The sequence below is a fragment of the Chelon labrosus genome (genome assembly GCF_963514085.1).
Source record: "Chelon labrosus genome assembly, chromosome: 19".
In the NCBI taxonomy this organism is placed as follows: domain Eukaryota; kingdom Metazoa; phylum Chordata; class Actinopteri; order Mugiliformes; family Mugilidae; genus Chelon; species Chelon labrosus.
This window is the reverse complement of record NC_140352.1, coordinates 8,399,814-8,419,986: the sequence shown is the minus strand read 5'-3', so window position 1 is coordinate 8,419,986 and position 20,173 is coordinate 8,399,814. Positions and strand designations below refer to the sequence as shown.

General features: G+C 42.7%; 1 protein-coding gene across 2 annotated transcripts in view; it reads right to left on the bottom strand.

Annotated features, from left to right (window-relative positions):
• The window catches only part of dock1 (dedicator of cytokinesis 1), a 200,906-nt gene that overhangs the window by 48,137 nt on the left and 132,596 nt on the right, over positions 1-20,173 (bottom strand). For both annotated transcript variants that reach the window (XM_084567048.1, XM_084567047.1), the window contains 3 exons: positions 18,501-18,595; positions 3,156-3,234; positions 2,122-2,222 (listed from right to left, as the gene is read on the bottom strand). In XM_084567048.1, coding sequence (XP_084423174.1) covers positions 2,122-2,222; positions 3,156-3,234; positions 18,501-18,595 — 275 coding nt within the window. The remainder of the gene's footprint in view (positions 1-2,121; positions 2,223-3,155; positions 3,235-18,500; positions 18,596-20,173) is intronic.

Here is a 20,173-nt window from a genome sequence, read left to right as displayed (position 1 = left end):
GCTGGGTGAGCGACTCTCTGCAGACAGCTAGCAACCTAACACACACATAGACGGTGTAACCTACGCACATAGCCCACGTCGGTGTGAGCCATTTATACTTGGGTGCTCGTCAGTCAGGCTCGCTCTGCAAAAACGCCACCCAAGCGCTAGTCGGCGGTGTGTCTTTTTTGCGGTTCATTTTGGTTTCTACTTCCTGCTTCACTTTCAACAATGGCGAGTGAAACCTTTGCCAAAATTTTGCCTAAGGCGAGTCAATCAAATGATTGTATCTCCGAACCTATTGAGTTAACCTTTCCTCAATGTGTTCCATCTTTATTGATCCAAAACAATCAATTCGAAAGCTGCGGAGATGGAGAAGCAGCCTGAAATACTAAAGCAGATACACGCTACTAGCCAAGCAGGCCAATCACAGCTCTTGCGGTCTGCAAGGGTGCAACACGTACTTACATTTCTGTGGAGGTGCACGTGAGGCTATGGCGTAAACTGCCGTAGCAAGGGCGACAAATTGCCTCAGAAGCCTAAACCGGCTATTCATTTTCAATTATCTTAAGCCTTGATCAAATTTAATCCGGTAAAGTTGTCATCAGTGGAACCACTTTTGTACCAAGCTGCAAAAATGTTTACTTCTGCTGTAAAGTTAGGCGCTTAAACGGTGGAGGACTATGGGGATTGACTTGATTTTGGAGCGGGTCTCAAGTGGCCAATCGAGGAACTTCAGTTTTTTTGGCACTTTGGTGTTGGCTTCATTTTCCAGCCCTGGAGGTTGCTGCTTGTTGGTGGCCTATTTAACACCCTCAGCAACCACAGTGCTATATTTAGTGCTGGGAAACTAACAAACTATGTGCTGAAAACGGCATCATCTTTGAAAAACATCTTAAAGATGCATTTACCCTCCTGTTAAGACCACACAGACTTGTTAGTCTGATACCTGCGCCTTGGCGGCTTGAGTGTCAGAATGACATTAGAATTCCTCAGACTCCAGTGGAAGATGTGTGACGCAGAAAAAAATAAAAAAACAAAATGCACCAGTGCACAGTGCTAAAGAGCCGTGCTCCAAAAAGCTTTGATTTCACCCCTCTGTTCTCCGCTTCTGAGCAAGGCACAATAATTGGTATTGCTGGCAGAGCCGACAGTTCATGCACCGGCAGACAGGGAAACAGGATGCAGACAGGGAGAGGTAAAAGAAAGAAATCGGTAGAGGGACAGAGAAGGGGAGTAGGGGGATAAAAATAGAAAGCAAAATTGACAATCCCTGTATAATATCCCTCTTCCTTGCTCCTTAAACTACCTGGTTTTATTTGAATGGCATATTTGGGAATGTCAAATAAACAATCTGTAAACACCAAGCACCGAGATCAGCCCCTTTCTGTACTTACACCAGGAGTGGCAGCTTTCTTGTGTATGTGACTCAAATAGCTGTTTCTGTTGGGGAATGCTGACAAATTGAGAACTGGAGGCGGAGGTGGCTTGGGAGGTCTTGTTTCTGCGTTTGGCAGTTGGTATTGAGTTTGTTTTCTGTATTTTCTGGAGGCAGGGTCAATAACAAAGCGCTCACCAAAGAGGAGTTTCACTGTCAAGCCACGAGCCAACGTGATGTATGCTTTGGCTGCACAAGCTCCCCGAAAATGAAGAATAGAGCCAAAATGCTTCATGTCTGCCCAGAAAGCATTTGCACGTTTGGATGCATTATCAGATGTGGATGAATAGCTCTTTGTAGACACAGGGAGTGAATGAAAGGGAAATGAATGGCTCTCTATAATGAATTTATAGCTGAAAGCATGCTCAAGCAGATTTTGTGGAAACAACAAAGGTCTAACTATCATAGGAGGATATTCATCCTCTCAGGAAAGAGAAGGGGGAAAGAAGCATGTCGGAGATACTTTGAGAGAGGGGAATCCCAACATTGACTGGTACAAGTTGTGCTCTCCATAATCCCTAGAGTTGGTATAGGGCTGACGTGCTTTGTTCAGCAACGCGAGCAACTAGTGCAGCCTTCACAAGAGCCGTGGGTATCCCTGTGAGCCTCTACGCAATGAATTATACAAAGCCTGCTTATGCTGAGGAGGGAACTCGGGCTGTGTTGCTGCAAAAAAATGTGATCAAGAGAGTCCCGATACTCACTTGTGGAAGATCTTGGCTCGCTTGTCGCTGGAGAAGTTCTCCAGCTGCAGCGACTCCTGGGTGAGGAAGGCCACGGCCAGGTGGAAGTAGTTGTTCCACAGCTGGTGACGACAAAGAGAAAGACGGCGTGAGCGTGGAGGGAAAAGGAATAAAAGAAAACCAGCTGTACAACAGTGTAATTCAGGGGTATACTTTGCAGAAGGCTTTACAGTTTCATTAAATCAAAAGGCTTAGATGAGATGGTTATTCTCGGGTGTCAGGAAGCCGTCCCTGCGGATGAAGAGGTTGGTGATTTAGGCCAATGTCCTCCAGAGCGCACTCTCAATCAGGCAATGGCAGCAGCTAAAATAAGTGCCACAGCGGCCGCCATCTTTCACTGCTGTGCAAATAGCCCTTGCATGCAAACAAGAGCGTACACGACGGGCTGAATATAGAGTACGCCAGAAAAATACAGTACCCAATCCTTCATGAGAACACCCGAGCTGGAACTGATGTATGAGACTACCGCGTATGACTCTGTGCAGATAAATTGTCTCTGCGGCACCGAGCTATAGCTTAAACAGGAAGGAGAACCCCGGGAAGGTTTATTCATAAACCACAGAGACAACTCTAAGTGCCGTAAGTCACACTGAAACACTTTCACAATAATCCGTGAGGGGTTTAAAAGCGCCGAGCAGTTTAGCTGTTGACAACATTAACATTTTCCCACATGTCCCACGTTTAAAAAACAAGCGGAAAAAAAGTTGTTCTCTTCTCGGGTGAGCAGGTTAAAATATTCAGAAATTCACATAAAATTGCTGGCCATTACTGAGTAATTGATGTTCTTTCTCTCCAATTTTTATGTCTCCTGCCTTCTATATTCCGAAGGTCCGACAACGCCACGTCAGCCTCAGCGTGAGACGGCATAGTTTATGAGAAATGCCACAAAACTGCTTTTAATAGTGCTTAAAATGTGAATCCAGTGTTTTCTTGACCAAAAGACAATTAGCTTGAGTTTTAGCTTGATAATAAGGTTGTTTAAACGGAGTTCTTACTTGTAGCTCGAAGTTGGTTTGATCCAGGAACTTCTTGTTCAACACTGCTGCATACTGATTAATGGCTCGCAGGAACACTCTGGAAAGAGAAGAGGAAAGTGTTTGGATCTAAAAAACGTATTTACATTCTGTAGTTTTGAATAAGATGTGATTAAAAGTCATGTTCAGTTATACACTGATCAGCCACACCATTATGACGAAATGACCGGAGAAGGAAATAACATTGACCATCTTGTGACAGTTCAATGTTCTGCTGGGAAACTTTTGGACCTGGCATTCATGTGGATGTTACTTAGACATGTATCACCCATCTAGACCAGACCAGACACCCCCACCCCATAGCAATGACACTCCTTGATCCAGCCTGACACAGACACACACACAAAAATAGTTCAGGAATAACTCAAAAAACACATGAAGAACAGCACAAGGTGTTGACCTGGCCTCCAAATTCACTAGATCCCAAACTGATCAAGTATCTGTGGGATGATCCACAGAGGCCCCTACCCTCAAAGGCCCCCCACTAACAACATTTTTTTGCCAGACACCCTCAAAAGGTCCATGTCCATTCTCTGATGAGTCACAACTGTTTTGGAGGCACAAGGTAGACCTGCACAATATGAGAAAGGTGGTCATAATGTTATGCCTAATCTGTAATTTAATAAACTGATTTATATCCAAAAGACATCTACATTCTTAATTAAAAGGGAAGACAGACACAACATGCAGAAAACATGACATTTAAAAAGGCAAATAAATAATGCAAATACACATTTTACTACTGGAGTTCTGTTTCATCACATACAGGTATTATTTCCTATCACTGAGGAACACTGTGCTCCGAACACAAATACATAACAAAATGTTTTTCTTAGATGTGGCTACAGTCAGGCGGCAAAAACTACTTGGTTGATACAGAGAAAGATAATGATTTTGGACGGGAAGCCTTGTGTTGGATGTCAAAAACAAAAAAGAAAAAAAACACATTGTAAAACGTGTCAAACACATCGCCCGCTCTACACCAAGCTAAACAAACATCCGAATCCTTTCACCGACTTGACATTGTGTGCTGTAGAATCACCCAACACGAGCTCATTAACTGGAAGACCACCAGGCACGCAAGACACACAGGAGAAAGAAATATGTATGGTATATTTCCACTTGTAAACAACACAAGCTTCCGACAGAGTCGCAACACAGGTTTGATCTTTCACTTCGGGAGACTGACATACAGTCTGAAGCACCCTCGAAAGAAGAGGCCATGAGTAGATCTTAATGAGGACACCGGCTGATGGGTTAATCCACTCAGATGCTGCAGAATGAAACGTTAATAACATAAGTGGCATGAAGCTTTTAAGGGGAATTATGATATTGCTACTCTCAGAGTCAGAGGACTATCCACTATTTAACTTTATTTCTCAGTAGGAGCTGCCATACAACAAAGTGGGTATCCAAACTCAATGAACTACCTACTGATGAAAAAGCCCTTACTATGATATTATGAATGTGGGAGGGGAAAAAAATGCCTAGCATAGCATTTTTTTAAATTTTTTGGTGGGGTGCACTGTCTTAAAGGGGAACTACTGTTTTTTACAACCTGGACCTTATTTCTGGCATAAAATATGATCGTTTACTCACCCATATAACTGTAATTTGCACTCGTTCAGGAGATATTTAGATCAGCGTATATCCATATAATGGGAGTGACTGGGGCACCGAAATGCAGCCTCTAAATAACGCATTATATGTTGCGAAACTTGTTCATTTCACCATTATTTTGTTATCATACACTAGTGCTATCCCCGCTGAGTCTGGAGTTACCTGTTATCATCATCCGGGGTCTGTAGATTGACCTACAGACCCCGGATGATGTCTTCTGAAGTGGATGACGTCATCTCTGAGGGGCGCGCGCACCTGCGACGGTCGGCTTGTTTACCTTTAATTTGCAACTGCTAGTTTTTTGCAACACGGCTGAATATTTTTTCCGATTCTGAGGTTGTGGACGGACCGTCGCAGGTGTGTTATTTAGAGGCTGCGTTTCGGTGCCCCAGTCACTCCAACTATATGGATATACATTGATCTAATTATCTCCCGACTACAAATTACACAAAAGTTATATGGGTGAGTAAATGATCGTATTTTATGCCAGAAATAAGGTCCAGGTTGTAAAAAACAGTAGTTCCCCTAAAAAAAATTCTAATTATGATACTATCCGGCATACTGTATGAATTAAAAACAGTTCATACAGTACATGAAATGTCTGCACGTAGAATAAGATCACAAGGATTTTTTTCAGTCCGTCATTAAATTACCGTAATGGCGCTAATATGGGATTTAGTGTCATTACAGCAATTGAATGATTTAGCGACAGTTAGCAGGAGCCTGTGCATGAATACTAAACATAAGCTGTTGATAAATGGCTTTCTAGACGTGGACAAATGTATGTGAGATTAAATAACATCTTAGCAAATTTAACTGTACTAGCTAGCTCTTATAAAGTGAAGCTAGTTAACGTTACGTCTGGAGTTGTTTCCTCCAGGTTTTGACCAACTCTCTTAAAAAGATTTTAAATCTCCATGGTCTAAAAAATCAAGGGCATGAAATATCAGGTTTTAACCGGTGGCTGTAACACAACACGAATAGCTTCACATGCAACGTGAGTTCTCCATCAACCGGTGTGTGTGTTGGGGGGTTTGGGGGGAGGGGAGGGAGAGATGCTTTGGGAGCAATAGGAAAAACAACTCAAGAAGCACAATGTTGATTTAAACGTGCAAAAAAAAATTCCAATTCGTTAGGAGGCCATGCCTGAGTACATTGGACCCTGGCGGCCTGCTCTAGTACTAACATTGTATGGGAAACCCTGGGACTAAATTTATTTAGGAAACGAGCACCATAAGGTTTTACAATCCCAGACCCTGTTTCAGTTGGTGTGAGCATTTTCCTGCTAATCAATAAACAAACTGCAACAACGGATTGCCTGAAGCAGAATATGAAGAATCATCAGAATAGGGGAAAGGCGTCAAGGTGAAGCAAGGACAACTGTTCTGCCACTTGGGTGGATTGCATCAGGGTTTCGTGAGCAAGCAATAAAGCGGCATTAAGATTTAACGCTCAAGTAACTGACACTGGCAGGTAAGCAGACATCTGGTGCACGGGGAGCTCCAAGAAAGCCTCCTGCCTTTGTCACCGCCCAAGCTAAGCCCTTACTGGAACCGGGTCTCACTGTGGGAATCATCAATTTCACATGCATCGCCCTGGAATCTCTTTGCGTTTCGGTTGTGTGCAGCAGGGACCTCTGAGCTGACTGGAAGGTCTAAATGTTGACACAGCCGCGCCGCAGAACCTGTGGTATTTTAAAGGCATGCAATATTCATGTCATACATTTATCTCCATTGCGGACTAAATGCTATCGGAGGCTGACGTGTGATACATATTATGAGTGACCTTAATCATTAGCTGGAAAGGTTAACTGTCATTGAGCACCTTTGCATGTGCTATTAGAAGTCAATTTCTCTGGCTCTCTGGCCTCTGACAACCCCCCGCCATCTCCTAAGCACTCAGACAGCCCATTACCACCATCCTGTCTGCACATGCACAAGCGCAGGCACCCCCCCCTCCACACCTCACTCAATTTTCTGCAGCTGTGAACATGCCAATATAGTTGATACGCTTAACACTGGACTAATGCTAAAATGTGTTTTCCTTTCATTGCACCTGTGGGCTAAGGAAGGATTATTGTTTCGTGTGCGGAGCTAATTATTAACTATTTTAATCACGTTTTTTTATTATTACTAATTCATTATTGTGCTTTGAGGTTGTTCGTATGTCCCATTCTCGTAAATGCGATATCTCAGGAGTATCTCCGGGGGATTTCTGTAAATTTAGCATAAATATTCACTGAACTGATTCGATTTTCGTGGTCAAAGGTCACCGTGACCTCACAAATCGTGCATTTGGCCATAACTCAAGAATTCATAGGATAATTTTAACAATTTTTCATGAAAATGTCCAAATGATGAAGGGGTGACATTTTAGAACCAGAAGGTCACATTTTATGCAAAAAACACCTTTATTAAATTCCTCCAGAGCACATGTATTATATGAGTCTGGACAAGCATGCCGACTAAAGTTTGACTGGTTAGCGGAGTCACATTTTATATACTTATTTTTGGCTTTTGTGCAACAGGTGACCACAGTCATGACCTACACCGATCAGGAATAACATTATGACCGCCTTCCTAATATCGTGTAGGTCTCCCTTGTGCCTCCAAAACAGTTGTGACTCATCAGAGAATGGACATGGGCCTCCTGAGGGTGTCCTGTGGTGTCTGGTAACAAAATGTTGTTAGTGGGGGGCCTTTGAGGGGAGGGGCCTCTGTGGATCAACCCACAGATACTTGTTTAGTTAGGGATGTAGTGAATTTGGAGGCCAGGTCAACACCTTGTGCTGTTCTTCATGGTTTTTTTTTTAGTTGTTCCTAAAGTGTTTTTGTGTGTGTCCTGCTGGAGAAGGCTGCTGCCATCAAGGAGTGTCATTGCTATGGGGTGGGGGTGCCTGGTCTGGTCTAGGTGAGTGTTACATATTTAAGAAACCACGATTGAATGCCAGGTCCAAAAGTTTCCCAGCAGAACACTGAATTGTCACAAGGTGGTCAATGTTATTTCCTTCTCCTGTCAGTGGTCATAATGTTATGCCTGATCGGTGTACAGTGCTGCACTGTGACAAATATAATGAGTATACTGTAATGTTGATCTGCCATGATTTGCATTAAACTTGGTTCCACTGAAGTTCAACTGGAATACATTGACACAGTCTAATTCACAGTGGCAAAGGGTATGAAGATAATCACCAATAGCTGCAGGTGTAGTTTCTATAGATATTAGTAAGGTAGCACCGCTCCAACTGCTGTGGCCACACATTGAGAAAATCAGTGAGATAAATGGTTTTTTACATGTTCTGGTTAAATTTGAATCGACCTTCTTCTAGATCATCCTTCCTGGTTCCACCACAACTGCCTGATGATCCAAGAAGATGAACACATGTCTTCTGCACTTTCTGCACACTAAAGTGAGATGCTTTGCGTAAACCTTCTCTATGAGGGGCCTCTCCTTCACGTTGCAGGGTACACAATGATGTAAACTAACTAACTAAAAGCCCATTTGAAGGCGGCAGCCGTCCTCAGCGACGTAGACGTACAGTATAATGGGCTTTAACGAACAGACAGGACAGTTCCTCTGTGAGAACATCCTGCCATTAATTAAAGTGAAAAACTTAATGAGGCGGATGGAAATAGAATATACTCTCCCTCACAGCGGGCTCTGACTGAGACACCCCGGAAAGGCCGTTTCAAGCACGATTAAAGGAATTCAGACATCATTTCTCAGACATTTCGATGTATATATTTTTAATGTGGGCTTTAAAGCATGGAAGTTTAAAACTGTCGTCCTTACAGAGTGGTGATAAACTAATTGTCTGTATTTGACTTTCAAGAGGAATTATTCACAAAAAGAAGTAATTACCGCCTGTAATTAATCGTTCTTTGTTCAGACGCGGCGATATCAGTGGGAATTAAGAGCGTTGTGAACATAAAGTGAATATTACACCGTCTGCGGCGGCGCCACCAAATGCCACGGAGATGACGCTCAGCTGCGACGCAAAATCTGCCAGTCATTATGCTACAGAGGAAAAACACAATGCTCAGAAGAAAAGAGAGGGAGAGAGACAATGAAAATCTGTTCTTTATGACTTCATTACAACTACAAGCTAAATGTTGAAGACAGGGGAATTTAAACTGCTACAACAAATGTAATCAAAGATTTAAGCAACGGACTGAGCGCCTGCTTTCTGCCTCCAGCCAGCACATAAAGCATCCTCCAAATGTGCAATTCCAAAAAACAGCTGGCCGTCTCGCAGCTTTCTGCTTTTTCATCATTAGTTCAGCGGGGAAATCAAGGTAGCTCTAATCATCTCCTGAAAACACGAGACTTCCTTACTTTCTACTCGTGCAGACAGAAGATATGCAAGTGCACGTTTTACTTTTTAATTAGGCTGTGTGAGAGCAACACGGCATCTCCTACACGTTTGAGTGGTCCTGATACAGTATACATACGGCATCATTATGGTAAATGATGCTCCATCAAACTGTCTGTGTCAGAGAAATCACCCCATTACCGCTGATTGCTGTACATTTACTTTTCCGTGTTGCATGATTTTTTTTTTTTTTAAACCATTTTGAATCTTGAGACTTCCTGCAGCCACGGTGCACAGATTTTCCAGCTCCGTCAGATGATCTGCACCACCGACACCTAGCTTATATGCTAATGAAAAGTTATCAGCAGATCATACTTGCTAATTGAGTTCAGAGAGCATTACCGATAATGATCATGAGCTATTTGCATACTATTGCTGAATAGCCGACGCATCTGCCTGCGCTCTGAGATAATGCAAGGTCAAAAAAACCTTCATTATCATTCCAATTAATTAAATTAGATTATTTCAGACACCAGATCTAATATTAGATCGGTTTATCTGCCAAAATTTTTTAACCCAATTCTCCCTTCAGTAGGACAACTTCTCCCCCTATGTTAAATACAGCATGTATTGATGTACAGCTGTAAGAATTTCTACTGAGCAGCAAACTCTGGGGATGCTAAGGGAAGCTTTAATGACTCAAACATATCATTGGGGTGGAGTCAAAGTACTGTTATCATCTCTAAGATGTTTCCATTTCCACTGAGGGAAGTGGACCATATTGCCCCACTCCACTTTTAGCATTAAAAAACCCTCTTATACCTATCTGGGATAAAAATGTATCTTTCGACAGAACAAAATATGGGTCTTCTTTGTTAAATCTGAAATGTCCTTTGCATCTGGAGTGGAAAATGTGTGAAATACCAGAAACATGGCAATAAATGTGCTGAATTACATGTAGCACACCCACCTAGACCACACCAGGAACCCCCACCCCATAGCAATGACACTCCTTGATGGCAGCAGCCATCCCCAGCAGGATGCAGCCTGACACAGGCACACACACAAAAATGCTTTTGGAAGAACTAAAAAAACATGAAGAACGGCACAAGGTGTTGACCTGGCCTCCAAATTCACCAGATCCCAAACTGACAAAGTATCCGTGGGATGATCCACAGAGGCCCCTCCCCTCAAAGGCCCCCACTAATAACATCACACAACTGTTTTGGAGGCACAAGGGAGACCTACACAATATCAAGAAGGTGGTCATAATGTTATGCCTGGTTGGTGTATATTATTAGTCCACTATGTCATCTTAGTTTGGTGTGTTAGCATGCAATGTTAGCTATTTAGCACCAAATAGAAAGTACAGGTAAGGCCAAGCTGTATATCATTAGTTTTGAAGGTATCGGCTAATAAATCCAAGTGTTGGATCATTTTTAATTTTTACAAAGCTACAGAAAAAGTGTTTAATGAGGACCTGTTTTGTTTTGCATATTTCTGTGACAAAAAAAGCTGCAGCCACTTTGACTTGGCAGCACCAGGAAGATGTGAAGCAAGCTGCCTTGCACCAGCCCACAGACACAGAGATCTGAGAGGTTACAACGGCACCACAGGCTGCTTTTCATCCAGACCAAAGATTGTGAGGAGGTGAATGGATTACTAATGAAGCGACGCAGTCTGATTCAGACACAACTCCAAATAGTAGCCAGCAACAGAAAACCTCAAAGTTTCTGCACTCGAGTACGGCGGTGCTGGAAAAAACGCAACTGACATGAACGCAGTGAAAGCATTTGGACGTCTTGCATCGAACATTTAGAGGATAAGGTTCACTCTTTTTAATGATGTTTTCATGCAGACATGTGTTATACAGTGGAAATGGTTTCTTGGACTCGACAGCAGTTACAATCAGTGTATTTTGGATGATTACATAAGACCTTGGCATATTAGCTGGCTGACATTCCTACCACGGGCGCCCCTTTAATCAATGTTGATTGCAGGGGGCATCAATGCTTGTTTGAATGCCAAATTAAATAAACATCAGATACACAGTCGTAAAACGGGGCCCGTTGGTTTGACATACTGCTGATCTAAAGACAGAAGTAATTGCGTGAAAAGGAACATTCACTGTGTACCGCAAACATGTCAGTTATGTTCAGGGAGGAGAGGCAGAAACGAGCCGCAGCACATCCGCTGGGTCTCCAGTGAAGTATCGGCTTCGATTCCCGAGTGACATCCAAAGCGATGCTTCATAACTAACAGGGGGAAAAAATGTGATTTAATTTGTCTGTGATAAAAAGAAAATAATACATCAGGGTCATCTGCAAAGAGAGGTGGAAGAGTTAAGCACGCTCGATATTTGAGGTACTTAATTTCCATATTATGCTCGTCTATTTACTGTAATATAACACAGAGAGGAACTGATTATACTCCTGTAGTGAAAGTTAGTGAAATCTTAAGAGACTTCCGTTTCTAATGGACTATTTTTACCTCATGGTGATGGTACATTTGAACGCTTAATATTGTGGATCCAGTTGACAGACAGTTTTTCTACACAACCAGCAACCCTGCTGCTTCCTGATAATGGCTTTGATAAAAATCAGGTTGAGAGAAATCACACTGGATGTTATCGCTCTTTGGGGGGCATTATTTAAAGGCTAGCTGACAGGGTATGATCAGAGCCATTCAAGTGCACGGCGCTCCGCGGGCAATACCTACCTGGGAAAGGGCTTAGCATCAATCAGATACGCACACAGTGGCAGACACGAACAAAAACTTCAAGTGGCGCACTCTGAGTAGTCCGTGAAAGTGGTGTGCCTGACATTCAGGGAACGGATCTATACAAATATTACAACATTTGTAAAGCTGTATAGCAGGACAGCTACGTAAAGCTGCCTGCCTTTCCATTTCTTGACACCTGCCATGTGTGTGAACAGTCTAGCTAACTACAACTACAAAGAAGAAATATGGACGTAAAAGCGATCTGCACGGCATTCCTGGGTTTGCCATCTATGGGCTGTCATCACCACTTCAACACATTGTCCCAGTTGGATGTGAAGAAGTAATCCAATAACAAAGATTTTCGGCTCAAACTTTTGTTCAGGTTGTTGTTAGCCCTCAGAGTCAGATGTAAGCTGTGTATCTCTATAAACAAACAAAAAAAAAGCCTTATATCTAAACCAACTGGGATTGAAAGTGTTGTGATTGAAAGATTTGTACTTCTACGTCATTTTGATGCCGTAGCTATGGCGTCAAACCCTACGCAGACCCTAAAGTAGAAACAAAAATGAACCCGACTGGAAAAACAGACACAGCGCCGACTAGCGTTTGGGTGGTGTTTTTACAGAGCCAGCAAGGCTGACGAGCGCACAAGTACAAGTGGCTTCCTCCGGCGTAGGCTACGTACCTAGGTTACACCGTCTATGTTCCGTAGAGACATAAACCCAACTAAAGTGTCGGATATAAACTGTGTATCTTAAAAAAAAACCTTATATCTAGGTCAACAATGATTCATCGCTGAAATACACCAACTGGGATTGAAAGTGTTATGCACGGTTTATGCTTCTACGTCATTTTGACGTAGCTATGGCGTCATCCCAGACGCTATGCGGACCCTAATGCCGTAGCCTGACTGGTCCGCTTCAATTTCAATCAATTCAATCAACAATCAATTTCTCAAATTGATTGTTTTGGATCAATAAAAGTGGGACACACCGAAGAAAGACTGACTGAGGAGGTTCAAAGGTACAAGCCTTTGAATGACTCCTCTTCACCGGAATTTTGGCGAAGGTTTCATTCGCCATTGTTGAAAGTAAAGCAGGAAGTAGAAACAAAAATGAACCCGACTGGCAAAAAAGACACGGCGCCAATTAGCGTTTGGGTGGCATTTTTACAGAGCCAGCAAGACTGACGAGTGCACAAGTATAAATGGCTTCCGCCGGCGTAAGCTACGTACCTAGGTTGCACCGCCTATGTTCCGTAGAGGCATAAACCGAACTTAAGCGTCACATTTAAACTGTGTATCTTATAAAAAAGCCTTACATCTAGGTCAACAGTGATTCATCGCTGAAATAAACTGAGACTGAAAGTCTTAGAAGAATCTTACATTTCGTGAAGACCCTGAGCCCATGTGACCTGAATAGAAATAAAGATAACTTGAGAGGTTTTCGAACAGTATTCATTGAATCGCTTTCTCGTTAAGACGACAGCACGTCAAATGAGATACACATAACATCATAGGCAGTGCTATTCTATCTTGGTGGGTGCTGGGTTGTATTGGGGGGGGGGGGGTTCACATCATCATTCACAGTCTTTTCACTCAGTCCTCTTTCCTTCTAGCCTTCAAGACCTGCACTCCAGGTCCTGGATTAATCTTTAGTCATTAGGCAACTCCAAATGGCAGCCATCCAGCTTCAGGAAACCTTTTCCTAATGAGTCTGAGAGGGACTGATGGAATGGGTTATAGAGTTATAGAGCTGCTTCTTCAACTTGTCCCCGACTTTCATCTTTTCATGTGCCATGCAGGGGTCTCTGAGGGATTACCATTCAACTACAATTCTTAAATATAATTAACAAAAAGTAAGAAACTCTGGGTGTAATTAGGGAAATGAACTATTGAGAACACTGAGAAGGGCATCCGAACTTAACTTGAATCTAATGAATTGAAGATTCAAGCACTTTTAAAACCATGATATACTGTATATACAACCGCATGTTAAAAAATGGAAGACAGTGGTTTGGTTTCTCTCTGCATCCTGTGTGATAAAAAGGAAGCTCGTGACTTAAAAAACTCTTTTATGACCTTCAAAATGATACGATTGTGAGAAAAATATTTCACTTCATTTGTTAAATACCTTTTAAGTAATTACAGGGGTAAATGCTTTCAGCGTGGGAAGAAAAAAACAAACAGAACATTTATATCAGATTGTTAAATATCACTAATTACAGCTGATCATTTTACACAGTTTTTGTGCTGATGAAGCCTTCTGGTTGGTGCCACATCCACAGCTGTTCAAGTGCTTTGCCTTCCAGGTGAATGTAAAAAAAAAAAACACTGTCAAGGACAATGTTCACGTTGATGATGATGACTGCACTTAATATGCAGTGATTCAACACATCTCAGGCTGTGAGGATGAAGAGCGTAGAGTTCTTTGAAGGTTTACGATGCAAATTCAAGCACTTTATGTAAATCTTGGTTCCTTTTAATGTTAATTCGTGACAAGGTGACTAAAATGGTTTTACATTTAAACTAAATCCGGGTCTTTTTGAGATGATAGCGAGTTGGCTCTTCGTCGGAATCCTCGGACCACACACACACCAACCTCCACCTGCAATTCTTTGTGATTTACGAGCAAAATGACAGGATAACCTGTAGCTCATCTAACCAAGTTCTCAACCAGCCTTAGCCAGCAAGCTACGTCATTTTCGAGAAGACGTGTGAGCTCATATCCATCGCCAATTAGCCGTCAGTGCTAAGGCACGGCCAGTTGGCACAGGGGAAATGGCAGTCACCGGCTAACCAGGCTGACGCCGCTGTCTCCGGGGCAATTAAAGCCCATAAATCAGTTTACACCCCGGAGGAAGTAAGAGTTGATGGGTGGAGAAGGAAGGAGTGGGAGGTGATGCCTATCTCATTAGCGGTGCTATCACATTGTGTGGACATGAAAGAATGGTCGGCTGGTGCTGGGGGTGGCAATCCGCTGAATGTGACACATGTGAATATCCCAGAAGCAAGACTATAAGGGAGGCTAAGGCCTATTCACATGTGTTTCATGAAGTGTCGTAATGTGCTTTGAAAAAGGCCTATAACCATGATTATTATATTTGAACTAAACCACATTACTATGTCAGACTGATTGACTATAATTTGATTTAGAGTTATTTGATTCAGAGAACAGTTTGACCCGACTTTTGAATTCGAATGTTGCTCCACGTTCATTGAAGTCAAGTCAGCAAAACTGATTTTATAAGGCGATAATATGGCATGGGGATGTGTTTTTCAGAATTTTGGAAGATCAGTGGCTAAAAATAAAAATGAACAAAGCCTAAAACATAGTAATTAACCTCAAACTGGTGCTCCCACCATGACACTTCAAGTTTGCGGAGGCTGCTTTGAATTCAGTCTTCACTGCTCCCCTGTACTAAAAAGAAAAAGAAACCCAGCTGCATATACACAACTTTCTTTTTTCTCTTAAGATTGTTAATGGAACATATATATGTATACGTGTCACCTTACCATCTCGCTTTCTTCATGTTCTTAAACTGGTTGCGTTATTCTTTGAAACTTGGCGCTGTCGAGCAAATCAGCCCGCGTCGCCACCGATTTGAGGGGAACCGTTTTAATCAAAGACGAGCCATCAAAAGAGAGCGCCGCACGACGCGCAACTGAAAGAAGCAGTAAGTAGCAAGATGACGGGTGGCGCTAATTACCTGTCGGCATATTTTTTCTCCCCTGGACAGATATTTGTTTTCATCCCCAAAAACGAGCAAGGATCCCACTATTGGTGATAAGAAGCTGGTGAAGAATATCACAGTAAAACAGTCTACAGACGAAAACTCCTTTTTTATATATTACTGTATATAATATTGTAGAATAAGATAAACCCACTGTTGTCGTCATGCTTTGCACTTCAAGTGAAGCACAGTGTGGCATTTTTTTTTCCGTTTCCAGTACAGGAAACCAACTTTCCAAAGGTTTTCGAACTAAATTAATTTTAGCTAAATGCACCAAATGGTTTAAAACTACAGCAGGTGCATCAATCGCAACATAACCTGTACCATGTTGGTGGAAAAGGGGGTATATGAGGTGCAGGAAACACACTGGGTGGCAGCAAACGGGGGAGTTTTGATCATTTTCAGAGAAACCGACACCTGCGGCATTTGAACTGTCTTGTGCGTTAATATGGTGAGATGAGTCAGACTTGGACGGGCTTATTCTTTTACTGAGCTAAACTACAATTTGACTCCACCAAGTGGGTGAATGCACCATCTATCTCTTGGCAGCCACCAATGAGTGCAAATAGACAAAGGATCCGTGGAGGGAGATTCAGCTGAGGCGAGGGAGATGACGCGCCGGCCTCCAGTCTGCAAATATTTCCTACGTTACAAAGCATGATGTGAGCGTGAACCGCCGCCGCCCGGTTGCTCGCCACATCCCTAAAGGCGCTCCTGAAAGCGCGGGATCGCGGTGAGTATGGAGAGTGTGAGTGAGCTTGTTATTGTGATGAATTCACACAGAGTCATGCATTGTTGATGTGTTTTGTGTGTGTGGTACCGAGGGGTCAGGACTGGCTTATACCCTGCCACGGCAGCTCAGTCTACAGCAGAACAGATGTGATTTGTGCACCTGCAGGGCACACGGGAGCATCTTTACAGAGCTATGCCGGTGTCGCCTGCATTGTGACCCAGGTGGCTGACAATGTTTGTACGGGGCGGGGTGGGGGGGACGCTCTGAATTCCAAAAGGAATCTGGCTCGCAGCAATCAGACGGACTAATGAAAGCAATAGAACCTAAACTGGGTAGCAATGCAATTTCTAGTCAAATGTCCTAGCTGGCAATGATGCTGGAATGGCTTTGGAAAGGGTGGGCAGGGGCTGATAACCGCTCACAGTCAACTGCTGTTATAAAAGCTCTGCACCTGCAGTAAATGGACACTTTGAAGCGAAAGAGAAAAAAAAAGCTCCAAGCCTTGTTTTTTCAATTTTGGCGTCGTCAATGTTTTTGACCGAGTGTTCCTTGAAAAAGTAACTTTCACCCAATTTACAAGGATATTTAAAGGTTGGGCGCCGTTGCCTATGTGAAGAAAGTTTTAGAAATAACAAACTGTGGCTCGATTTTGCCCGATCTGAAAGACTTTTTAAGTTGGACTGGCAGCGGCGGAGTGAAAGTTTGTTAGGAAAAATATTAGCTACTAATAACTATGTCAGACGGTTTCTCTCTAGCTGGAATAAAAACGTTCTTTCCTTGGATGGTGGCTCCCCTCACCCCCCCCCTCTGGGGTAAACAAGAATTGAAGTGATGGGTTTTCTGTCAGGGATAAAAAATATGGCAGCAGCAAAACAACAAGTTCTTCAAGTTCGACAAGATGAACAATTTGGGCGGCCACGTCGACAACATGTTTTCGTCTCCGTCCGTCTTGAGCAGCTTTTTTTAATTGAGTGTGAAAAAAGAAAAGTTCCGCAGTGAGAAGAGTCGTGTTACACATTTCAAAAAAAGCTCATAATAATCACGTTTAGCCTCGATTTAAACAAAAGAAGAGGTGCAAAATGGCAAATTACTCATTTAGGTCATTTTCTCAGTGACCACGGATCGCTGGTCGCTGCGTGAAACACATCCAGCTTTTTTAATAATGCATGGTCGCTGGTGGGGAGGAGGGAATTTTCTTTTTTGGTTGTCAAACAGCGGACTAATGGTTTTCATCTGACAGCTATTGCAGGGCCATTGCGTAACAGAGGACTACAACTGATTCTGTTACATGTCTCTTCTAAGAAGATACAAATGGAAGAATACATATATACACCGATCAGGCGTAACATTATGACCAACTTCCTAATATTGTGTAAGTCTTTCTTGTACCTCCAAAACAGTTGTGACCGTTTCATTTCTACTGTCTCAGTGGTCATAATGTTTTGGCTGACTCATATTTTTTTTTAAACCGTTGTTGTGGCTGCATCCTGCTGGGGATGCTGCTGCCATCAAGGAGTGTCACTGCTATGGGGTGGGGGTGTGCCTGGTCTGGTCTAGGTGGGTGCTACATGTCTAAGTAACATCCACATGAATGAATCCCAGGTCCAAAGGTTTCCCAGCAGAACATTGAATTGTCACAAGATGAACAATGTTATTTGCTTCTCCTGTGTCAGTGGTCGTAATGTTTTGGCTGATCAGCGTACATAAAAAGAAATCCCCCACCAAAATACTGCAAAGACTCTAATTTCTTCTGACATGTGCACAAAAGCACAGCACTCGGCTAAACTCTAAATCTGCAGAGCACAAGTTCTCTCGTTTTATATTTTCAACTGAAATCAAATCAGGCAAGGTTCACATCAATAAAACAGAAGGCCGCAGCAGCAGCAGCAAGCAGCACAACACGCCAGAAAGTAAAGAGATGCTGAGACTAAGTTCAGAGATTAGCAGGCAGCATACACCAGAGCATCTATAATTCATGTGATTGTTTGCGGCTGCGCTGACTGCTCATCTGATTGCTACACTGCTGAGGCCTTGTGCCGATATTTGCATGGAGAGAAAAACATTTGAAAATTTTCTTACCCACTTCTAACCACTGTTCCTTAGCAACAACAGTGTGGGGAGTTTAAAGCAGCATGGTTTGTGTGTGCGCGCATGTGCCTGCATGCGTGTCCAGCGGTGTCGCACTTACTTGTTTTGCATCATGTTCATTATGATCCAGTCCGAGGGGTAGACGTTTTTTCCAATGAGATCTTTAAACATGATAAATGTTTCCATTAGGAAATCCTGCAAGAGAAAGAAAGTTCTCAAAATGAAAACTGCTCTTCTTCCCACCTCCGAGATAAGAGCAATCTGAAATGAACTGTTAAGAGTTTGAGGCTTTCAGGCAGAAACAGGTTTTTTAGATTTGTTTTTAAGGTCAAGCTGATTCATGCTTTGGCCCCTTGGACTTGAAGCATAGACTGTATAACGATGGGCGGCGCAACAGCTCCTCAAAAGTGAAGTAAGTAGAGCTCCCCCTGGTGGCTGGCTGCAGTATAGATCATAAGCTCCATCCCCTCCATCTTAGTGGATGGGACTTGGGCCAAACTAAAACACTAAAGTACACGTCAAATCAGAGGTTGCGCTAGACTTATACGTTGTCGTCATTTTGACTGACAAGGTCATAAAAATCCCGTCATAATCCATTTTTATCCGTCACTTTAATTTTTAAAAAGACATATTCAGTAGCATTTAATTTTCATAAAAGTTTCATTAACATTAAGTACTTTTTTCAGAACAGTATTGACTTTAAATGGTAACAAAAAAAAAAAAAGTTTCGGCTTCCGACACGTCTTGTCCGTACGGGACTGCTAGCGTAAACGGTACCGTGGGGATGAAGTGCTTCGGTGGTATGCAAATTCCATTTTGGTAGCCGTTAGCTGCATAAACATATATACATACATATTGTATATGGTCTATGGTTACGCAAACTTCGATGAGAGACAAGAGCCAATTAATAAGGTCACTCGCCACCAAGTGGTCAGGGGTGTGAATTGCAATCTGACAAAATGATGGATGGCTTTCAAAAAAAACGGTCAATGACGGAAAATATTCGGTTAACGCGACCCCTGGGTCAAATATATATTTTTCAAGGATGTGACATAATGGAAACTACCAGTGGCTCTACTCCCCGCCCGTATCCCCGGGAAACTAGCCTCAGTTTGGCCAATGCAAAGAAGTGGTGACACGTTGTCCATATCTATATACAGTCTATGCCTTGAACCCAATAATCCAGCATGTTTTTAATGGCACTGCTGTGTTAAAGGACAATAACATAGGATTAGGACATGTAAATATTAGTTACTTGACAACTAGGTTCACAACTAAAAGACATTTTCGGCAGCAAACAGGCTTCCTCCTCAGCTTTTTCAGAAGTGCAAATTCATCATCAGCTCATTCTCACATCCGAAGCCTTTTGTTATATTTAACCAAGCAATTCACATTATTTACATGTCACAGCTTTTCTCTGTGTAGCTCTGCTTTAACACTTAAGGCCTGCATAAACGGCTGCATCTACATATTTAAGCTTACTCCTCTGTCACATTCACAACATTTTAAGTCTATGCCAGCTAAACACCTTTAACATAAATAAGCATCTATTTCTGGCTGCAGACGTTCACCCCTGGATGGATGAATCCCTGCGCTTTGTGGCGGCGTGTCAAGAAGAAAAATCTCAAAAACAACTTCTGTTTTTTTTTTTTTTTTCGGGAGCCAGCTCTGAAATGTGTGCATGGCCCACACACGGGCGTCAGGAACAATAAATCTGTGAATAGACCCCGGCTTCATCACAGTGATTACTTATCCAGCAATCAGTGCAACAAA